Consider the following 23,456-nt stretch of genomic DNA (forward strand, 5'->3'; position numbering starts at 1 on the left):
ATGCTGTGTAAAATTAAAACATGTAGTAACTATTCACTGGTACGATAGAGCATATGCGTGTTTTTATTACCCTTTTTATTTAATTGATAAAAACTATAAACTATAGTATTGCTAATTAATTAATTAAAAGCCTATTGAAGTCTGAAGTATTTCAAGTCAAATTATTTAAAGCTGAACATAATTTAGAAATTCATGAAAATCTTCTAAATACATAAGCAAAATCTATGGACTATGAAGATTCAACTTGTATCTCAAACTACACCAACAGTACATTTGTCACTCAAGACTGGCCAATTATGTATCAAAAATAGAACGTATGCATATGAATGTTGAATTTAAAAATTTTAACATAGGGTGAAAATAAAATTTAAAAAAACATTATAAGACTTGGTTAAAAATTGTTAAGACTTTGAAGTGTAATTAGTTGTAAAATTAAATTTAAATTGTTGAGCGAATGGTATACTTGTTCAAGTTCTACAGACTGATCTCTATGCTACAAATGGTAAAATTCAAATGAAAGTATTATTATAATCAGTTGAACGAGAAACTTGTGAAATAAAAATATACGAAACGATCATTTAATATTTTACGCTCTACTAGTACTCTAAAAAATCACAATCGAGTAAAATTGTAAGAAAATGGGTTAGTTTATAACTTTACTTTTTCTGCACTGTTAATTAAATAAAATAAAATAAATTAATGTGCAGTCGATTTTCGCTTTTTTTAATTAGTACACTGTTTACGTGACAAAAATAACTTTTACTTCAGTTGTATATATTATGGTCTCAATAAGAATAATGCACAATCAATCATGTTAATTCATTTGAGGAATACATTTTGTACAGGAAAGTTTATTTCACATGATAAAAAAAAAACTTAGTGTGTCAGTGTTATTCTCGCATACGTCATTATGGCAATCATGAAATTTAGATTTAATTTGACGTTAGTATATAGCAGAAAAATTATTAATTTAATTGTAAAAATTATGTCAAAAAATTTATTAGTGATCTTGTTTTCTCTCAGTAGACTGTTGAATAATTGAAATTAAAATTTCTTGTACCTTTTCTCTTTGGCGTATTAAAAAGAAATACTTGTTACACAGTCGTACCTTTATTTTAACATCCTGTATAATCATAAATAAAATAATTTTATTACAAATAATCATTTAAGGCCCTATAAATAATTTCCACAGAATCGCATATGTATGTAGATACATAACATCAGTTATAATGTTATTATAGAATACACATTTTTGCTCCTTACCACAAATTGGTAAGTATACTTTATTACTAAAGGATCCTAGCTTACCGTTACCAGCCATAAAAGTTGTGCGTATACGTTCACAATCATTCAAGATCAATTTTTTTACCGATAACATAGTTTCAACTAAAAATGGCTTAATTATTGAATGCAAAAAAATATAATTTTCATACTATTTTATTGTTAAATTTATATACATTTCTGTACAATTAATGAAGACAACAAACTTCGTGTAATTACTCATATCATGAATTTATTTTAGTTTTTAGAGTATGGGTTCATAAAAAAATATTAATTTTCTAAAAAAAAATATAAACAGCATATCCATGCATAGTGTTTAATAATAGTTTGAAATACATAAGTTATTTTCAATCAATGAAAATAATTCTTCCATCCACACTGATTTCAACAAGTACATATATGTGTCATTTTTAATATGTCATTGTGGGTTCATTATTAATAGTATACTCTCTTTACAATACAACTGTAGATGACAACTTTTGTTTTGTATCATATATCACAAATGAAATTTTTTAATGAATAAATTAAATGAGGTTTTATTTGTAACATGTTATTCTCTCATTCAAGTATCAGTCATGTATTTATTATTTTTCGATATTCACCATCCGGTGAAAAAGAGGAACACAAATTAAAATTAAAATTAGTTTAACAAATCTTACTGACAAAAATATTATTTATACTCTAATTATTCAAAAAATTTGTCATCTTCCATTATTAGTTTGTGAAAACCAATGTCTTTTTACAATTTTCAGCCTTGAATTGACTCTAAACGTTCGTAACATACGTATAAAGTACTAACACGATTATCTGAATAAAAATAATGAAAAACAACTTTATAGTTAATATAATGTATTTCAATTTTAACTTTAACACGAAAATTGTAACGTAGAGCATGAATTTAAAAATCATTCAAAATATAATGATGTTAAAAACTATTATCAGAACTAAACCATAAAATTAAACGATTTAAAGCAAAATATATGTTTATTAACAAGGTATGTTAGGAGAGATTATCGTGAGATTTGTCATTGTACAGTGCCTCCAGTGACGAAAGTTTTCATACATGATTAATAAGGGTTTCGGATGTCAGAATAAGTTGGGTACTGATGACGGGGTAGTGCCACCTGAAAACAGTAATTATTTCAAGTTAGTTAACACGTTGGACTTGAGTGTTAACATCGTGAAATACCAAGCTCTCATTCAACTCACCAATTTTCTAACCATCAATGACCAAGAATTCGGGCTCAAACGTTCACGCAGTGAATTAACAAAGCGCTCATCCTGACGATTGAGCAACTGCAGAATCTGGCTAAGCGCCTCTCTTTCGGCGTTCTGGGTTGCTACGTTTTGGTCTAGCTGCACGTCTTCCTTGATTTTTGGGTCAGCGTCCATCATATTTTCACTCTCCGATCGTTTTCCGTGACCCCCGTAGCATGAGTGACCGAACGCCGAGCAGCCTCCTAGAAATTTTAATTTAGAATAGAAAAAAGGAGTTTTATAACATCTTTTTGAAAGAAATAGTTTTTTCAAGCTGGAAAAATCAATATGTATTCCTTCGACGCCAACAAAAACTATTTCCTCAATGGCTTCATGTAATATTTATTTTATTAAAAATAAGTAACGACTTCAACCAATCCATCGTTATTAAAATGCTACGCGAAATTGAAACATACTTTAAGTTTGAATCCAAGTTAGTTAATTTAATTGAATGCAATCAATAAACTTTAGTCTGCAAGTATTCAGAATGGAAATATAGATCAAAAATATGGATGATTCTGAAAAGTTATACCATTTGGTTCGTCGGGTGGATTATTTTCAAAAAATGCTGTACGTCAAAGTTTTAGAGTAGGAGTAAAGTACGTCACGATTATCAAGAATTTATCATCGGAAAGTATTTCTCCTCCATTAAAAAACCTTGAACTGCTCTATTTTTGTCAATTTTATTATTTTATTTATGTAAAAAACTAAAAAATACTTATCCAATATTTTGTAATAATCCATCTGGTGAATGAAATATATTTTTCCATGCAAAATGCAAGTTTGAAATTCTTAAGGCTTTTTACGGCTGGTCATTTACTCAAGTAAGTTAAAATTTAAGTCATTACTGAATCTGACGTACATTGTACGACGCAAATGGTACAAAAAAAAATGAATAAGACGAGAAAAAAATAAAATGAAAACGCATTTCCATCGAGAGCTAAAGATGAGTTTCTTAATACTTTCGTTTTAAAAGGAAATTAAAAAATAAAGTTGTCTGTTTTACAACTAAGCTGCCAGTTAATTCAATTTTTTTTTTTTTTTTTTTTTCTTTGACGACTTCACTAAAAGAGAAAACCCTACTAAGCACTGGCTTGGGAAATCAAGCTAGTCCAGAAATCACGTCACAGAACGCTCATTTGATTATAAAGAAGCAAATTCATCGATCGTCCATCTCAACTGTGGATTAATTTTCCTGCATCTCCTTTTTTTCCCTCTTTATCGCGTTTCCATGGTTAAGTGACTGATTTTATGAGTCCCCATTTGCTTTTATCGTAAACAAACATAAACAACATTTTATTTATCAGTTGTACTTAATCGTTTATTGTTATTATGAACCACAAAAACATTTGCTTCAAATAAACAGTAAAAAAAAAAAAAATACAAACTGGAGATAAATAACGTCCTTGTGAACGATTGATTACGTATTATTTATATTGAAAAATTACATGATATCACGCAAATCAATATCACAACGTCAAATGACTGATTTCGAACAATGATTCGTCGAATAATCAGTGTAATCCCTCTGCGTGCGTACCGTAACGAGATATACGGAGAATTCATTCGCTAACAATCATCACGTGATTTTGAACGTCCAGACACTGCGTTTAGTTTCAATCAAAATTACATGAGAAGTAAATTTATAATTCTCTGTTGGACAAAGTGACAACTCTTTTTTTTAATTGTATACTTAAATGGCCTATGTAGCAATATCATCGAATGTATTGTACGACACAATATCTCGGAGCTATTCATCAAGCTTTTCAGCGAATACGATAGCATATGGATTTAAAGAAAATATTTTCAAGTAAAGATCAAGCACACGTGTCAAATAGATCAAATAAAAGCTGTTTGGAGAACAGCATAGAAAACCGATAAATTAACCACGAGCAACACTTCGTTATTCCGGCGACGACGTTTTGGCCACCCAAAAGGAAGTTCCGTTCAAGCAAACAACGACAGTCATCTTACACAATGTTAAAATTCGTAGGCAGGCACACATGTGTACACACTAATTTTAACATTGTTCAAGACGACTGTCGTTGTTGACTTGAACGAAACTTATTTTTGCAACTGAAACATCGTCCCTAGAATAACAAAGCATCGTAACAACGATACGTGTGGGGAAAAGTTTTGTTTTGGCATTTACAAAACAGTAATTGACAATTTCGACTACTCACTGCTGCGTAACGCATTGCAAACAGAACAGGTGTTCTCAGCGTATATTTACCGAGCACGTGGGTGCTATACACATATTTTACACGCCACGCGTGTGTCGTTATATTCCCAAATATTTTCATAAAATTACACGGCAGCGAACTCCCATTCGAAACGAGTCAAGTACAATTTAAACGCGAAGAAACAAAAGGCCATTGGATTCCATCCCACGAGAATGCCGCCTATCTGATGAAAGTAACCCCAAACGCAGCCATAAATAATTCACGTACTCCCCCGCGCAAAGCACTATTGTTAGCGAGGGGAAAAAAAAGGCTAAAAGCCCTTCCCTGCATTATTGATTAGCGTCGCTAGAAAACAATGACGAAAAGCACGTAAACAAGCGTGAAACGCCTCCGTCATCCCCGTTCCAACGGGGAAACGCGACTCGATGAATATTTCAAGCCGACCAGAGCTCGATCATTACCAATCAATCGATCCTCCGTAAAAAGCGCGCTTGTTAGAGATGAGTAGCTGTAATCGAGGAAAATACATGAGCCAGGCCGACAATCAAAACGCCATCAAGGCCCGCTTCAGCCGATCGTTAGAGCCCGGGGATGGTGTTTCGTTCGCGGATCACGTATAGCGCTCCGATGCCATCGCGCGAGATGTGTGTTTCAGGAGGAAAAAAGTGCACGAAGGATGGTGCAGATGCACACACGTATACCCAAGGAGAGCTCGCGTGAATGGCGCGCTGTGGAATTTCGTATAGACGCGTCGCTTCCGAATGCAGGGATGGACCTTAGGGAGAACGTTGTCGGGAGCGATCGATGACTCGCACGGGGCAGCCGATGGAGCGTGGGAGTTGGGGAGGGAGAGGGCTAGAGTGTTGGCACTTGTGAATGTATGTTAGTTTTTTTTTATCCGTAATAATCATGTAGCGTGGCTTGCTGGACTTTGGATTCTATGGGCGCTCGTCAAATGTTTAGATTGGGCGCGTCTGACCAAACGTGGGTTGTTCTACTGATAACCTGTGGAATTCAATTTACTTGAGCAAACACCGGTCTTAAGGCGGTGAAAAATCCTACGTGTGGATTTTTCATGTCGATATAATCACTCGGCTACACTTGGAGCTCGATTGTAAAATGCAAATGGAACAGGTTGGGGTAAATTGTGCTTAGTTGACATCCAACGCCAAAAAGGCTTCTCTTGGACCGCAAATCGCAAAAGATTCCCTATACGTTTGCAAACGTACGAGTACCTCAAGAAGGACTTTACGTAAGGGAGTACGGTCACGGGGCGCGGTGCTTTCTCGGCACTAATTGAACTTCGATCGGTCCGAACGACGCCGAGATTCGATTACAAGCGCCTAGGTGTTGAACAATGGTGATGCCGTATGCGTGCTCGGTGTGTGTGTATTCATTGCACCGATCAAACGTCGAGATTTTTGTTGGTCCAACTCAGATCGGTAATTAATTGGAAAGACCGAAGGTTTAACATCATTCATTGGTGTACGAGAAATTGTGTATCGTTGCTGCTGTACAGCATCAATCAAGTGTTTATTGTACGTGCAAGCATGAATATTATATTTAATTAAACGAAACCACGATGTACCACTGTCTGTGCGTATATTGTAACATAATGATTTTTCGCGGCTTACAGGGTGTATCCGTAATTGAACGCCATTAATCATCGAGTGTAATAATTTATTCACACTTTGGGTGGCGTCACCCCCACATACCGAGATTCGCGCAATAAATCAAAACGTTCGGTAACTTAATAATACACATGTTATCTCCACCTTCGTGACATGACGTGAATTGCACGGTACGTATGAATACGTTATCGCATACAGGATTAATCGGACAAAAATACCTAATTAACTTCCTTGAGCGAGCCTCGTGTGGGTTTGAAGAAAATACCATATAATTATGTTCACGAGCTGGCGAACGAGAGCGGAAATTCAAAGCAAACGTGGCAAAACTCACCCGAGCGCCAAAGCATAAGCTAACAACAGCGCCCAAGTTCATCAAACTCGTGTAGTTCCGTCAAACATCAGAAATTACCATAAACACGCGTCGCTCTTTGATTTGTACGATCGCTTACGATACTTTTTATGGATACTAAATGTACGAGATACCAATACGTGCCGATCCGTAGGGACGATCGTCACGTGTCATTGAAAAAAAGATCACGCACGCAATGGGCGTATACACGTGTGTTCGCGTATATATACAGGTTGTACAACCCGAGGAGGCACGTGTGTACACTGAATCCGAGTTATATTGAATCATTATTTGACGAACGAGCGTTGCCTTTCGGAGTGAGTTTTTGATCGGAGCTGGATGAAAGTGATAAAAGCGCGCGTGTAGTTCCTCGAGCGTTGCGACCGGTCAATTGACCCTGTCTATTTTTTTTCCCTTGGAAAGGTGTCCAAGGGCTCCTCTGTTACGTCCTGTTTAAAATGCAATGGGCTCTATAGGTGATGATGAAAACACGGCGCGCGATAAAGAGATGCGATGCACTGCTGTGCGTTAATGCGTCCAAGCGCCGAGGTTTTACACCTCCCTTTCGTTTTTTGTAAAGTGTTATTCATAGCGTTGGGTAAATTTTTTCATTAAGCATTTTTGCATACTTACTTGTGTGGATGAAGAGTTTGAGGTGAAATTGATTTTACACGTATGTGTACAAAAATCATGTTAAAATTACTAAATATTTATAGAAAACAAAAAGTACTGGGATTAATTTACCTTCTTTGAAGTGAAACGAAGCTACATGGAGTGCAACTTTTTTTTATCGCTAAAGTACAATTAGAGCAATTACTTTTACGTTTTCATTTTATAAGCGTTGCATGTTGGAATGTATAATTGTTATGAAATGGTCAACTAAAAGTAGTGCTAAGAAAATTAAGAAAACTACTCAAAAATTCCGAAAATCACGTTTAATATTTTGAACACAGCTTCAATTATCATAGATTTAATTGTATGGCCCTCGTATCAGTTAAAGTTGTTAACAATAAAGGTACACGCACATTATTTCTCTATTTTATTTCACGTAAGTTAAAAAATTTTTTGGCTAATTGTATTACTTGTATACCTCATGTAGCTGTACGAAGAGCCATACGTTTGACGTGAAACAAATTGAAAATTTAATGAAATCACGCTTTAAAAATTATAAAAATAAAACTCTAGCTATCATAAAATTTCAACTTGTCAATAAAAGTAAAAAATAATTTCTCAAGCTGCTAAACCAATGCATTTTTTTTTTTCAAAGTTGTAAAGTAATTAACTAAGTGCAATAATCCGAGGTGTAGTTTTATTGATTAAACAAGAACCTATTTATGACATCATCGTTGATTGGCTTTTTCCTGAGCAATTAGAAATTCGTTAGTATTTTTTAGTTTTGAGACGATACTTGAGCACATTTTTTTTGAATATACAATCTTTACTTGACATTTGATTGAAATAATTAGTTAACAAGTAGACATTGCAAAGAAGCTTTTTTCAGGTACAAAAGCCCATCTGCCGTAAAGCTTTTGTTTCGGTTTCGTACTCGCTGTTAACATTTTTCGTGTTTTATAACACGTGGAAAAAAACATTTTAACGAAGCAACGATACCCAACTGAATTTATTACGTAAACAGGAGAGAGGATCTTTTGCAAAATGTATCAAAAAAATTTAAAGGGAAAAATGTAAAGTGTCTATTTATCAATACTTGACAAACTTTGCAACGACCATCGTTAGATATTCTAATGTAGGTAAAAATCCAATCAACGTTTATTTTAATACTCCGTTTGTATTATTGGAGTTACGTCTGCAGTCATTATGTTGATTAACATTCTAATCAGTAATAAACGTAAAAATCTATGTAAAGCAGCAGTTTTAGATCCCTAAAATAAGGAGGCACTTATACACGATTACCATTTATTGTATTATTACTATGTCATATTTCAAATTATCTGTGAAAATACGTATGAGCAGTTGAATAAAATAACATCAATTGGGTCCATCAAACTTACTCATTTATGCTAATGAGCACTCAAGTTTTAATGTATGTATTAGCTGGTTGAAATCTACATTTTTAAATGGTAAAAGTCTGGTAGAAAAAAATTACATACAATGGTAAATGAAAACTACCGAATGCACTTCAGAAAATATCATACTGCACAATAGAGTGAGACACAGATTTTTTTTGGATAAGACACTTTGCGTGATTAGTTAACTAAAATAATTCTTATTTTATTTAAAGCCTAATTTTTGGGATTGTATGTTGAGAAGCTAATCTTTTTGTATTAAAAATACTTCAATAAGATAAATTTATTTTATTATAGTTAAAAACATTTTTTTTATCGATTTATTAACTGTTTATTTTTATTGATGTCTTTAACGTAACTTATAACACATATTCGTGCTAATGAGTACTTAATTTTTACGATTTATTTATGAGGATTTGGATTGGAAAAAAAAACAGTATAAATGGTAAAAATCTACGAATTTGTGACGAAAGCTATCGAGAAACTAGAAACCCGAGTAAAAATTTAAAGAGAACAGTCATAACCAAAAGTTGTCGAGAACTGCGTGCCAATCAATTGGCAGTGATTTCTCCAATCAGAAGCCCCATGGATCGTATTATTTATAAAATCCTTTAGTTACACAAACCAACAAACTCCTTCCTCAAAACACTCTACAGCTACTTCCCAGTTGCAAGCACCCAACCCCTCGGTATTATATTTCATAGCCTTCGAGTTACCCAACAAAGTGCAACTCTCTCTCGAAAACACTACCAAGTAAGCGCTAATCGATTTCTCTTGCTCTCCAAGAGCTTTGACTACACGCTGAGGGGATGAATGAAAAACTTGGCCAAAGAATTGAGTCCTATAATCCGAGACGAGCTAATGGCAAGGTGCTAACTGGATTTTTCCTCCTGGAAGCTTCGGCTGACTAAACTCGTGTTATACTACTGCTCGCGGAAGCTGACCGTCGCGACTGATTACAGGGGAATGCAGGGCGCCAAGCGAGGTCGTGATGACTATGATACGTTTCCAACAGGGCGTCGACGAGGTGACTCTTTCTCCAGCAGTGTAAACCCTGAAAAGAGAGAAAAACCAAAAAAGATGGGTACTTTTTTCCTCTCTTTCTGGCGCTTTTCCCTTTACTTATCCGGACAGAGGCGTCGTCGCACAGCCACTGAGAACAAGTGATGGGATTTAACTCTACAACTGAACATCATTGTGCGTGAGTGGTGCTTACTCGACACAATTTCCACTACTGGCTTTTTAAGCCTTATCTGTCTTTTTTTTTTTTCATCAAGTACTATTAAGTTTTTATCTTCTGTTGCGACGCAATGGAAACATCTTTTGTTGAATTCAAACGAAGGCTTATGTTGGCGCAAACGCAGATGATAAAGACAGACGAGAACAGCGTCCGTCGGAATGTTTGCCGAGACGATAACGCTGCACGCGATACAGAGTTTACAGCTCTGGTCTCGCTCGCAAGGAAGTGATCTTGTGGTGCATTTTGTAGACAGGCGAAGGTTCGGCACAATGGTCGAGAGTTTGAAAGTCGAGTTCTAGTTTTCGAATGAGATAATTAAGGGAGTCTGGTGAGATGCATTGCGAGCTTTTGAGAAATTGTTCGACTGCGAGCTTCCAGGGCTTTTGATGATCGTAGGGTGGGCGTGAAAGGGAATTTGCGGAAGCGTTTGTTTCGCATTAGGGTGGATCCGTTGAAGTTTGTTGGAAATAAAACAGAAACGATACTGTGAATACAAAGTTTTTTTTTGGTAATTATATATACTTATCTTTGTTTATCTTTGCTTGTAAGCTTATGATTAATGTACTCCACCACCCTTTGAGTTGCTGTAAACTAATTTTCTTCAATCACAAAATATTTAAAATTTTTGGCCATTATTTTATTTTCGAAAAACATTCATACAAGGCTCAAAGTGATTCGGTTATTTTCATATGGTCGGTCCAATGAAAATAGACTTAACTGTGACCCACCGGTAAACTGCATGTAGTAAAAACTATCACGAACCAATCGGCAATTAGGAACGACCCAACAGTTCTACCCATAAAAAAACGTAGAAATCCTCTCGATATTAAGAGAGTCGAAGCAGTCCAACCCTTTAATATCATTTTGTTTTTCGTGAATCGCTCGGGTTTCCCGGCACGTACGTGTTCCCTGCCCTAAAGCTCGCACTCGAGATAAGCAAAGGGAATTCCTAACTTTTTCCCCAACAACCTCCAACATGATCGTGAATACTGAACAATCCATAGAGAGACACGTACGGAACTCGTCCGACCTGTACCACCTATTTTCTTCGGCCCCAAGATCGAGCCAATGGTAACTTTTGTCAACCATCTGTCTCGATGCTATATTTCGCGCAATATTATCAAGCACGTCGAAATAACGTGGTCGTCGATAATCACTTTAGCATCCTGGAAGCGGATAAAAGTCCCAGGTATACCTACTTTATACATCAACTGACACAGTTTCTTGGTTTTTATTTTATTTTATTTATTTTTTTTTTTTCAATGACAACCCGACGTGTATCGCAAAGTTGGTCCACAATTTTTTTCTCCCCCATCCGGTGAATGAAGTAAAAGTTGACCCATGAAAACCCGACGCTCCTTTGATCCTCCGTAATTGCGACTTCATAACGAAACGAGCGAACTTGTTAATTGAAAAGTGAACGGATAATATATATATATATATATATATATATAATAGGGCATAATAATATAAAAGCCGCCGATTGACGTATCAGCCAGCGGATGGAGCTGAATGGGATAGCGTGGGAGAGTTTACAGTATATTTTGTTCATCCCTGACGCAGGAAATGGATATACTCTTCCGATTTCTCGGAAGAGCTATGTATACCGCTCAACAGCACGTGACGTTAAACGAGTCGTAAAATCTTATATTCCGCGGTGCTATGTGCGCAAAAAGCAACAGTCGACGTGCATAAGTGGAATATGGGTGAAAAATGCTGTCGACGTATATGGAACTCGGGATTTTACGGTACGGGCGATTCGCGTTACGTGACTGATTTTGACTTGTGTGGGAAGCACGGAAAATGTTATGGATTGCCGGTGGAAATCATTTTTTCTCCAATTATGGGAGAATAAAAGGCACGCGCTTATTAAGCCTCGACGCGTTGGATGTAAAAATGTTACCTCTAGCCCTTTTGAGTTTTTTGTTGTTAAATAAAATGAACAACGAGCATCTAGATGAACTATTTAAACAACAAAAAGTAACTTTTTATGAAAAACTAAAATTTTGAGTCTGATTTTATTAAATACTGTGTACTTTTAATTTTATTGATTCAACCACAAAGTTATTTATTATCATCGAAATTTATCGAATCTGGCCAAATTAGATTATTGAGATGTGAATTTTGTCAATAAAAAATCGTAAGGAATCTTGTTTAAAAGCATAATTGATTTTCTTAACAACCAATTGTTTTACATCGATATGATTTCTCATACAAAAAGCTACATTTAACGAAACCGTAATTTTTTATAAATTTTTAATGTTATTCCTTTAAAATTTGAACAAAATCACCGCTTCCATCATTTGGTTTTTACACAACGAGATCAAACAGATTGCTTTTTCTTCATTTAATTTTTTAGAAAAAAAAATCCATCCTGCAAACAAGTAATTTCCATTCGATCCATAAACAGTTGATGTATCTCGCCGGATTTTCAAAGTAACCTGCAATTTTTTTCCCTCATCACACGATATTACACACAAAAGTGTTTTCAAAGTCAGTTTCAAAGAGGCATTAAAAAAAACTCTATTTTAATTATTTTTAACCCACAATTTTTTCAGCGGCTGAAATAAATTCGTAAGGCGTACAGTAATCCTGTTGCTTCGTATAGGGATCGTAATTTTCTTCAAATCTACAAGTGTTAACACAACAAAGAGGGATGGGGAGCGCACCACCGCTGATCGACAAAAAAGGGGTCCTGAGTCTTATAAAACGCGTGAATTTAAAAAAAGAAGCGATACACGTGCGCGTAGACAGCCGAAGGGATGAAATTCCCACGCACACGTCATAGACGTGGATTTTAACGATGCGTGTGTGTTTTATGTTTTCAGGATAAGTTCGTGCGGAGGGTGTGCCGAGCGAGGGAAGGAGAAAATTGTTTTGCCCATGGATCCATAAATTTTCAATGGGATTTGAATATCGTGCTACGACGACGCATGGATCGCAATTTTGATTCCTGTCGCGTTGTGTGCCGCTCAATGTTTTGACGATACGCTGTACGATTGGTAATGAAAATATTTAAGATTAGGGAGACTGTATGCTCTGACGTGCACGCGTTGGTTGTTATCCTGACTGGGATCACTGTGGTCTTTCGATTATGAAGGGATTACCGTCGGATTACAATATTCGACAGTTTTAAGACGCCAAAGCGAGCGCTAAGGCTTTTTTTCGGCGTCGCGAAGTAATCCTAAGATTTTGGATGCTTCTGCATTTTTCATTGTAGGATAACAGATTTTTGGATTACAGTTTAGCAGTCTTTGGTTCGAAGCCAATTTCCAAGCTATCCCTTGATGCCATAAACCACGTTAAAGTTATTCTTTTCATTTTTTTGTTAATAAACTGATGAATAAGAAGAACTTGAAAAAATGCCTTTTTTCAATAATTGTTATCTTTCAAATATGGTGTATTTTTACGTGTTTAAGGTTTTCGGTTGGAAGGATAAACTTTGAAAAAAAGTTACGCTTGAAAACAGAAGTTTAAACTTTATCACCGTAAAAATATGACGTATTATTGCTAGTTAAGAGTATATTTTAGTATCTGACATTTACTTCAACTTACTTCTATTTTGGTACATAGTTAATTCGTGAGTTGACAAAAAATCACTTGTTAATAATACACACAAAATACATTTGCGCTAATGTTTAGTAAAAATAAATGCAGTTTCTTTTTGGGGTTAAAGATTTTGAGTTACAAGTTAGGCTGTCGTACATGACTCAATCTGAACATCATTCCAAGGCACACGGTGCCAAATCAATAAGATGGTCGAATTTGCACTTATCGGCATCCATCGATCAATCTCGATGTATTCACGAAAAAAGGGTACTGGCTTAGTTGACTTTTTCGAGAACCGACCGAGGTAGCGTTATTTTTTGTGAATATACTGAGATGAAACCTTTTTCACTGGTTGCTTTTAAGTCACGATTTCTATGGTACAGGCACTTTCTCAGTCATGTTTTACCAGATAATCAATTTTGAAGTTACTACATCGAAATATATCACTTTTTTATCTACACTGACGATCATCAAACGTGTACCAGTTAATGGACCAATTACTATTTTTTCCCCTTCTTTTAAAGTAATTTTCAGTTAACAAAAAAGTATTTTTTTTTTTTAATTTATTTAATAACTTCAATATAATATTTTTGTCAAAACTTGGAAGTGTTAAGCCTTTAAAATTTGATACGAATATACGAAAAAAAAGTACCAATAAACTTGGGAAAAAATTCATTTAAAAATATTAGTATTAGTGGCAAATATTTTATAAGGTTTTTGAAAAGCTCTAGGCCAACTTCTCGGAGGCGGCATTCAGACTGATTTTGAATTGATACGCTAAAAAGTGTCCAGATATTGATAATTGTGATCCCAAAATTAAAAATCTTGAAAAACCTTTCTCATACACATGTAAAAATTTTAATTCACGTATCCTGCATTCAGGATAAGTAGGAGCTTTATACTGTGGATCGATTACTATTGAGGGCTCGTATTTTTCGTAGTCATATAATTTCATTTTGACAATTTATAGTAGGAATGGATTTTACATCGTTTCATTTTTCAAACTATGGATTTAACAACGCAAGACAATTTCGTTTCACCAAAGAAACACGCGTAGGATAGTAATTCTTGCGAGGGTAGTATTTTTCCACGAAAGGAGATTTATCGGTGTTAAAAAAGTGACTTTCACGTCATGTAGCACCATGGCTAGAACGAGCCATCCAAAAAAAATTTTACGTGTGAGTCTGATAAATCAAAAACTTTCGAAAAAAACTCATTATCGAAAGGATCGCGATGAAATAAAAACACTTGGAACTCGTTACAACAAAAAAATGGGTTTTTACGGACAAATTTCAATCGACCCTTTGCTGCGCAGATGCGGCAAGCCAATTGGATTACTTTTGTACACAATTCAGTTTCCTCGTGAAACTTGGGCCAAATGAGTTTCATAAAACCACTGCCCGCAAAAAAACCTGTCACTCAACTCGACTTGTTCCCTGTCACTTGGCTCTCCATATTTCTCCACTAGCACCGAAAAAAAGAGTCTTCGCCTCATGTTTTACCTTCCATCCGCAGTGGTACACGTAAACTTTGCTGGGAAAAGAAACATGCGTGCGGAAAAAAAATTGAGCCTTGAACTTTGAAACCGCTATCGCTCGCGAGCTCCGGAAACGAGAATGTGAGAAAATCGCTCGCGTCCGGCTGCGCTTATACTTTGATATTGTTTTTAGCTTACTCTCAGTGGCATGGAAATGTTCGGAAAAAAAAAAATTCCATTTCCAAGCAAAACACTTCCCTCACGAAAAAGCTCCCCAAAAACAACTTTCTCCCCCTCCTCTGGGCCTTTAACCCGCAGTTCACGTGATAAGTAATCTGACGTGACATGTGAGCATTAGTCGGGATGGCTATAGATCGCCGGAAGGCGAAAAAAGCGATTTCGATGTTGAAAAAAAAAAAAAAAAAAACATACATGCAGATGCGGGTCTATACGGTGTAGCCTGTGGAAAGTGTAAAAACCCACTCTTCGCCGGTGTGTTTTCACAATGTACCAGCAGCCACTTTGTTTTTGCTTTCCTAGCCTTTTCGATTTTACTTTTTTCTTTTATTTCATTTTTTTATTATAATCATTTCAGGCATTGAACGCACAAACGACGCAGAGCGAAAATAGAAATTTTCCAAAGGTGATGACGTTCGCGCGAAAATTGTGAGAAATCGAATGAGTTTTCTATAAAACAGTTAGTGTCGAATGGAAGAGTTAAAGTCAAGTTATTAAAAAAAAAGTACATGAAAAAAAAGGTTGCTAAATTTTTGAAAAATTGAAGAAACGAGATCAAAAAATGAATAAGTAACCATCATGCACAACATGCTAGATAAAAAAGGCAAACTTACGCTTCGCAGAAATTTCGACGCCAAAAGAGGCGACTAGCAGAATCGTCACGAACAAGCCCAGTAAGCTCGACGTTGTACTTGTCCTGGCGCTTTTCATTTTATTTACTCAGATTGCTCCTTGTAACTGGTGATCTCCACCGATTTTTCTTAGAAGTTTTTTTTTTTAATAATCTGCAGAGACAATTTTTAATTGTTTAAATAATTTTTAATCCAAATGGGCAGTAGTAGCATGAAAAGGAAAAATAGTTAGAATGTTTATTAATTTCAAAGTAACAAAATTAAAATAATAATAATTCAAGATACACTATAATCATGTACAATTTTTTTAATATACTTGTTTGAATGAATGTATGTATTTATTTGTTAAAGCCGTATATAAATATGAAAATAACGAGAAGTTAATATTATTACATAAAGAAATAAAGTATTAAAAAATATTTAAAAAGCTTGTAGAAGAAAAATAGAATTTGAGGTAAAAAGGTAGAATCTACTTTGCGAATTAGACAATTTAATTGTTTGATAAAAATCTTGTCAGAAGAATTTATTTGTATCGTCGTATTTTTAAAAAATGAGTAAAGTGGTGGGCGAAAAAAATAAAATATTAAGAGGAAGATGGAAAAATAAATGTGAAAATAGGGTTGAAAAATGTACAATTGCATGATAAATGAACATTCAGCAAAGAAAACGGAAATACCAAATATTAGATACCCGTTCTGTCAAAACATAGAGTTTTATCCAGAAAAGATTGTATGGAAAAACAAAAAGGTAAGTATTTGAAACTAAGCAAATAAAAATTTGTCCTAATTTGATTATTTATTCATTTTCTCATTTATTTATTTTTTTTAACTTATTTTTTTACTTATACACTTATTCCCATTTTCCAAAAAAGATTTTTACAATAAAAATTTAAATACGATTTATTCCCTAAACACAAATATGTTTCAATTGAAAAAATAAATTACATACCACTAATATACTCCAACCATAAATAAATTATAAAAAACAGACAAAAATTAAATTAACAAAATATTTGAAAAATAAATAAATAAACACTCATATTTTTAACGGTGTTCGCATGAAAATGTAAATTATTTTCTGAAATTTTAAATGTCACAGATGAAGATTAATTAATTCAAATAAATTGAAATGTGTGCTATGAACTCGCATAAAAAAAATTTTTTTTAAAATAAACCCTCGTTGAATGAAAATTTTGAAAATTCCAAGCAAAAACGAAAAAAATGCGTAATTGCAAAGAACACGCGAAGCAACTTGTACCTCCTTCTCTCCTTGTATCGTCCAAACTATCCCAGTCTTCTCGTCAGCCAAACGAACAAGACTACGCGATTATCGCCAAGGTTCACGAAAAATCGGTATCGCGTTCGTCCGCAACTAATACAACTGACTTCCTTCCGCCGCGAGCAGGTGGTCGTGAATGGCCCGTAAGTCCTCGGTGGTGCCGAGGTGATTCTCTCGCCTTCCCCCGTTTTCTATTAAACGGGTGCTCCCTTCCCCTCCTGCTTTCCACCCTCCCGTACGACTACCCCGCAACGTACAAAGTGCGCGCCTGTGCAGGTGAGTTGTTGGTGCGCGCGCGCGCGATAACGGGGCGTTTGTATCCTACGGTATAGGGACGATTTTCGACGGGGACACTTTTTTTCCGAAATGTGACAATAAGTTGATTCCGTGCACCTGTTTGTTAGGGCGAGGGTGAGAGAGCTGGGATGGCCTTTTTCCCACGTGCATTGAAAAAGTTTTCCTCAGGAGCAGGGGAACGCAAGGGGGGCGCGTTTTTTTCACGAGAGAGCGGGCGTCGATATTAATCGGGAGTCTTGGCTTTTGTTTTTATCGATTTTTGTTTGGTCGAAATATTACACTGATGAAAACGATCGCTGGTTGGGAACGATTGTATTTTTTTTTTATCTATTGTAAGAGCTTTGAGTGGTGATTTTGCATGCTCTCGTTGGAGAGTACAAAAACATTTTTCATTTGTTTCAAGGCATTTTCATCCCTAAAAGAAGAAACAAATACCTAGTTAAGGTAGAAAAGGTGAGTAAAAATTTTTTCTCCTTTTTAGGCACTAAGTCAATAGTAAAATATTTGGTGCTATTTTACAAAAATTTGCTTCTTTATAATGAATTAATTTTTTTAATTTAATTAAAATCAATTCGATTTAAATAAAATTATTTTTTATCAAAATAAATGTTTTCTTTACTGATGATTGGAATTTTCATTCCTTGTTCTTTCAGGATTCCAACAATTGATAAAAATCGGAATCAAATAATTAAAAAATTTAATCGCCTTGAATAAGTTTGGAATAAACTTTCATCACAAGGTTTTGTCAACTAAAAGTTTTTGCTTTTGCTTATATATGATAATAAACATTGATCTTTGATATTATCCACTTTCCTGTGAAAGCTTAATCTTCTTTAAATACTCTAAAGCCACAAAACAGCAATGCTTGTGATACGAATATTATACAGCTTTTATCTCCCAAAGCTTTGAGTCACATAAACCATAACTATAGTGGGTATACTTATCTTATACGTAGATACATAAGAAAAAAACTATCGAGTTTTTACCATCAAATACGAGCAATAACTCCATCGACACACGTATGGAACACAAAATAAAGCAACGAAAAAAAAATCCTTCCATCTTCATGTGTTAACATGTCGCAATCGCACTCCCAACGATAAACGACGGGGGCGCGCCAACAATAGCTTGCGGAGTTCAGCGATGCTTCGGCACTTGTCTATACGCACAGCCACTCGCGGATCGCACTCAATAACAAAGGCAACAGCCGCATAAATAAAACATAGACGCCATGAGTGCTGCCGTCTGCGAAACACCACGAGCGTGTCTCGGCTCTTGGCTGAAGAGAAAAAAAGAAAAAAAGGCTAATGAAACAATGAATAAACCATCATAGCGCAGGCGAATGTACGGTTGTATCGGTAATGGCCGATATTAGATCAGCGGGGGCTTGGTGTTAAGGAGAGAATGACGGCGATGATGTTCTTTTTTTTTTGGTGTAGACTGTGCAGGATTGTCTTGAAGATTCCGTGATACTTTGGTGGTGAACTGTTTTTCCAAGATTTCCAGTGTTGTGATTTTTTTTGCATCCTCTCTTCTATACTTGATCAATTTAACTATAAAATATTGATCAATATATTAAATGGTGCAGGTGTGAAATTAGAAAAAAGATTTCCGTAAGCCCTCGGCACTCACGGATTTTTTTGTCGTTCCAAAAACAGATGTATTTTAGAGGTTCCGTCATTTTTATTAGCATCAGTTGTCGCTGTTCTATTTGTTTACATATCATTATCTGACCTTGGCATAAGATTACGAAATGTGCCAAGTGTGAATGTATTTATATATTTTTATCGATTTTTTTTTATATATACATTTTATCTCATACAGATGTAATTACGAAAAGTTTGCACATGACACTCTCGAAGCACAACACATTTGAAGTAGAAAATGAAAAAACTTTAGATTTGAGAAAATTAAGTTAAAGTGTTTATAAACTTTTAGCCGGAGAATTTTTTTGAAGTATAAAAATTGAGTATTTTTTATTATACAAGAAACTTTGGGAAATAGAAAAAAATTTGCTAATTTGCATGCAACCGATTTATTGTTTTTTTTTTCTTGGGCAAAATTTAAAGTCATAGTTAAGACGCACTCTATGTCTTATACTCTTAATACAAGTTTATAAAATTATTCCTTCATGTAATAATAAATTTCTCCTTTTTGATCGTAATAATGACGATTCAGCATCAAAGATATTCTAGATAAATGTTATCGATGTCCAATCATCGTTATTAATTAATCTTCCATTCGAAGTATTTTTAGATTTTTATTTTGACATAGTTATACTTTTTTAAACTAAAATAATTTTAGCAACTATTTCCATGTGTTGCCATAACAGATTGTTTTACAGCTTTAAAACAGATTGAATTGACAATTATAATATAATAATTTTCAGAAACAGAAAAATTGTTGCTGCGTTCAAAAATATTTTTCGTCAAAAATTTACTTAGCACTATCTTTTTAAAAATATAAGAGCACTATCACCTTTCATTGACTGTAACAATTTATAAGCTCACCTTCTCTTCGCGTAGCAAAAATATTAAATTTACTTTACAAGTGGGAGGTTATTTTTTTATTCTAAAAATTTTTGCAACACTAACCAATGAGCTACTTCCAATTTTAGGATATAATTTATTTATCATCGAAACAAAGTAAATTTTTTACTTTACTACAAGGCAGGTCTGGTGAATATATATATCCCGTTATCTCATGTGCATTGAAAACTGCCCAAACATCGTATTTCTCGTCTGAATTCAGAATCCCGCGTGAACCATGCAATTAAACCTCAAAGTTTATAACTCGAGAATGTTAGTTTATTGGCCTTTAAAATCCCCCTCGCACGAGAAGCACAATTTTTAATCAGATGTAAAATTGTTCCGTGTTGACGTAAAAAAACTCCAACGCTTTCACCCATAAAGGTGCATTCCGAGCGAAATATTGTTCAATTTTCGAAACAAAGAGCAACAAGATCCTTGTCTTGTCTAACCGACGTGAGTAACTCAGCCCTGTCAGCCTCATAAAAGTAACAGAGTGGAAGATAAGAAGAGGAAATGAAGGGAAAAAAGAAAAAAAAGAAAAAGAAAAAATAAATTAGCAATGGCTATTCCGCACAGGTGAAACTCGTTCGTTTCATTCAGACGCTTCGCTGTTACGTACACACACACGTCTTTCGCGAGAGAAAAGAAGTTTTCGCGGGTTTATACGAGAAACGTCCGTCCTTTTCTTACCTGGCGCTTCCCACGGGCTATACGAGCGGTATTTTCTTTTCTCCCATTTCTCTCGAACATCAGCGCGGCAACAGCAGCAGCAGCGCTACTTTGTAAAATAGGATGTACGCGCACTGAAAAATAATATTTGCCCAGCATATTGTTCCAATTGTGGCTGCGTCGCTCGCGCTACGTGGCAGGGGGTATAACGAATTAAAAACAAATTTTATCGTGCCCATTGCACACGGCCTGCGTGGAAAATGGTTGGGAGAATAATACGGGCTCGGCTTGTCCGAGAGATCGGTGTGCGGTGGTTTGGACGTGCAGGCTGAGATTAGCCATAACCGGAGAATTTAACGAAATTTTAATTGTTCGGCTTTTTATGAATTTTTTTAACTTTGAAGCAAATGAGGATTTAATTTTTTTTGTGCTGCTTTTTGTTTGACAACGTGAGATACATGATTCATTTGAAAACTGCTCGTCATTTATTCTTGAAAATAAATCAACAAAACAGTTTGTTTTACTCTTAAAAGATATATCAATTTTGTTTTCCAAAACTTGAGACAACCAATATAATATTTCATTTATTCACCCATATATTAAATTATCCAGCGATTGATTGTTTGAAAAGCATTCAAACACGCATAAAAAATATTGAGGTGTTGAACAAAATTTTAAAATATATATGCATGCTGAGAAATGTAAGTTTACCAGCAATTTTTTAGCCGTGCAAAATTTTGAGAGGTTGTAAAAATACTTTATTTAAAGTCGATTTAAGATCAAGTGTGATTTTTTTTAATACTTCAATTCATCATACTTCAAGCTTTGTCAAAGATGTTTGCAATTTTTTTAGGGTGATTTATTGCCTTTTCATTATTTATAAATTAAATGTAATGATTTTACAGACTACACTTGTATATATTGACCATGAAATCATGAGAATAAATATAAAACGTCTTAAAAATTTTTAAAATAAAAATTTTGAGTAAAAAAAATTCTTTTAAGCATCTCAGATATTTTTCAAGTAAAAATTGCATATCGTCAAAACATCACATAATATTTTAAATAATGATACACCAATCCTTTTGAAATATTTTTAAAATACTCCTCTAGACGCTTTTATCACATCTTAAAATTTGTAGAATAGCCTGAAAAATTCGAGATTGCAAGATATATTTATATTTAATCATAGGAAAAAAAAAACTTTAAAAAGTAGGAACTTGTCTTTTGTGAAAAAATGTTTAACTTGACCTTTGAGCCAAATCAGTTTTGATATAACTAATGTAAGTGGCATATCAACTGTGTAAATATTTCAGGTTAACATCAAAAATACGTAATAAATTATTTTTTAATCGAGTGAATAAATACAAATTCTTTTTATAATTTAATAATATGTAATAAGTATCAAAATGTTTTTTAAATAATAATTGTGTTTTGTTACAAAAATTTTGACTGCACCTAAAATTTAAAGCTGCCATGATATGAAAAGTTAAAAAAGGGTACAAGCTAAACTTGTATATTTAGGTAACGAAGCGAAAAATGTGGGCACTGTAATGACGCCAAATTTTCTGTTAGCCATAATTATAACTACACACTGTACACTGAATTATCATGACACGTAACTTACAGCCATTTATCATGGTCAACGTAGCATACACTTTAATTTATGTAATTTTTTTTTTTTTTTTTCATAATTACATTTTTGAAATCAGAATTTATTTTTATAATAGCAAAACTATAGACATACTTTTCAGCGATCTCAGTTCATAACGATGAAAAACAACATTTTCCTCCCAATTTTTAACACTAAAACTAAATCAAAGACAGTTTACGAAAGAAAAAAAAGTCCTCGTAGATCCATGTTGAAACTTGCGAAAGCTGCTGCTCAATAATGGAGAGACACTCAAGCTCGGACTTGTTCAATTTCGCGCTCCCTCTCAACTCCGTCCCAGTGAGCTTGACGAGCCACCTTCTTTTTCGCTTGTTTTTCGTTTTTCTTCGCCAAGAACCTTCGACGGCTCTTCTTGTTTTTTTTTTTTTGACCTCCGAAATCGAGCACCTCCCTCCCATAGGTCTGTTCTTGATGAGGAAAATAAAAAAATCATTGGTCTTAAGGAGGAAATCTTTGAATTTTTCACCAAAATCGCGGGTGAAGATACAAGCATCCATAAAAGAAGCTCAATTTCGCAAAAATTGGAAAAAAAAATCACACCCCATTAATCCACAGCTGACCCGATTGCTTTTGCCGTAACAAATACACGCAGAAAACAAGGGGGCACAACGTGTGCGAGCGACACCTGTCACGTTACATTTTAATGAAAAGTCACGTAACAACGAAGAATCGAGCAAGTATCCGCAATTCTATACACGCAGACTTTGTATCGTTAGTACTCGCATGCGTCGTTCTCACCCGCAGTTGAGCCTAACTAGGGGGTTGGGGGGGGGAGGACTTAGGAGCGGTGGATAGAGATAAATAAATGCACTTTCAAAGTATCGAAGTAACGATTTATCGCGTCGAAGATACCCCGCTCTTGAATATACCCTACAAATGCGCAGAGAAAGAGTGTAAGTATGTGTAAAGGAAAAAAAGTTTGTGCAGGGCGCCGAGATTGTTACGGCGATTGAAAAGTTGTTGCAAAGTTTGACGAGGTGCGAGGCTGGAAAAAACCAGCTGTTAAAGCCTTGCGAACCAAATTCAACGCCACTGAGGGTCTTTTGTTTTTGTTTTTGTTTTTTTGTTTTGTTTTGTTTTGTTTTTTTTTTTTTTTGTACGTCACCCGCACGTGTATGCTATATGGCAACCGCTCTTTTGCCCAGT

The 23,456-nt window shown here is 34.8% G+C and overlaps 1 protein-coding gene across 1 annotated transcript; it reads right to left on the reverse strand.

The window, feature by feature from the left end:
- Positions 1-2,217: 2,217 nt before the first annotated feature.
- On the reverse strand, positions 2,218-17,141 carry LOC106636847 (uncharacterized). The gene is made up of 4 exons (XM_014349379.2): positions 17,121-17,141; positions 15,846-16,016; positions 2,491-2,741; positions 2,218-2,405 (listed from the first exon to the last, which is right to left on the reverse strand). Exons 2-4 carry the CDS (start codon positions 15,940-15,942, stop codon positions 2,349-2,351), a joined length of 405 nt encoding a protein of 134 aa, XP_014204865.2. The 5' UTR covers positions 15,943-16,016; positions 17,121-17,141; the 3' UTR covers positions 2,218-2,348.
- Between the last annotated feature and the right edge of the window lie 6,315 nt (positions 17,142-23,456).

Source organism: Copidosoma floridanum, unplaced genomic scaffold (genome assembly GCF_036245765.1).
Source record: "Copidosoma floridanum isolate Cflo_tuat_1 unplaced genomic scaffold, Cflo_Japanese_pri ptg000030l, whole genome shotgun sequence".
NCBI lineage: Eukaryota > Metazoa > Arthropoda > Insecta > Hymenoptera > Encyrtidae > Copidosoma > Copidosoma floridanum.

Coding starts and splice junctions, on each gene's coding strand:
- LOC106636847 (XM_014349379.2), bottom strand. CDS start 15,942: ATGAAAAGCGCCAGGACAAGTACAACGTCGAGCTTACTGGGCTTGTTC. Junction 2,742..15,845: donor CGTCGAAATTTCTGCGAAGC/GTAAGTTTGCCT, acceptor TAAAATTTCTAG/GAGGCTGCTCGGCGTTCGGT. Junction 2,406..2,490: donor CATTGATGGTTAGAAAATTG/GTGAGTTGAATG, acceptor TACTGTTTTCAG/GTGGCACTACCCCGTCATCA.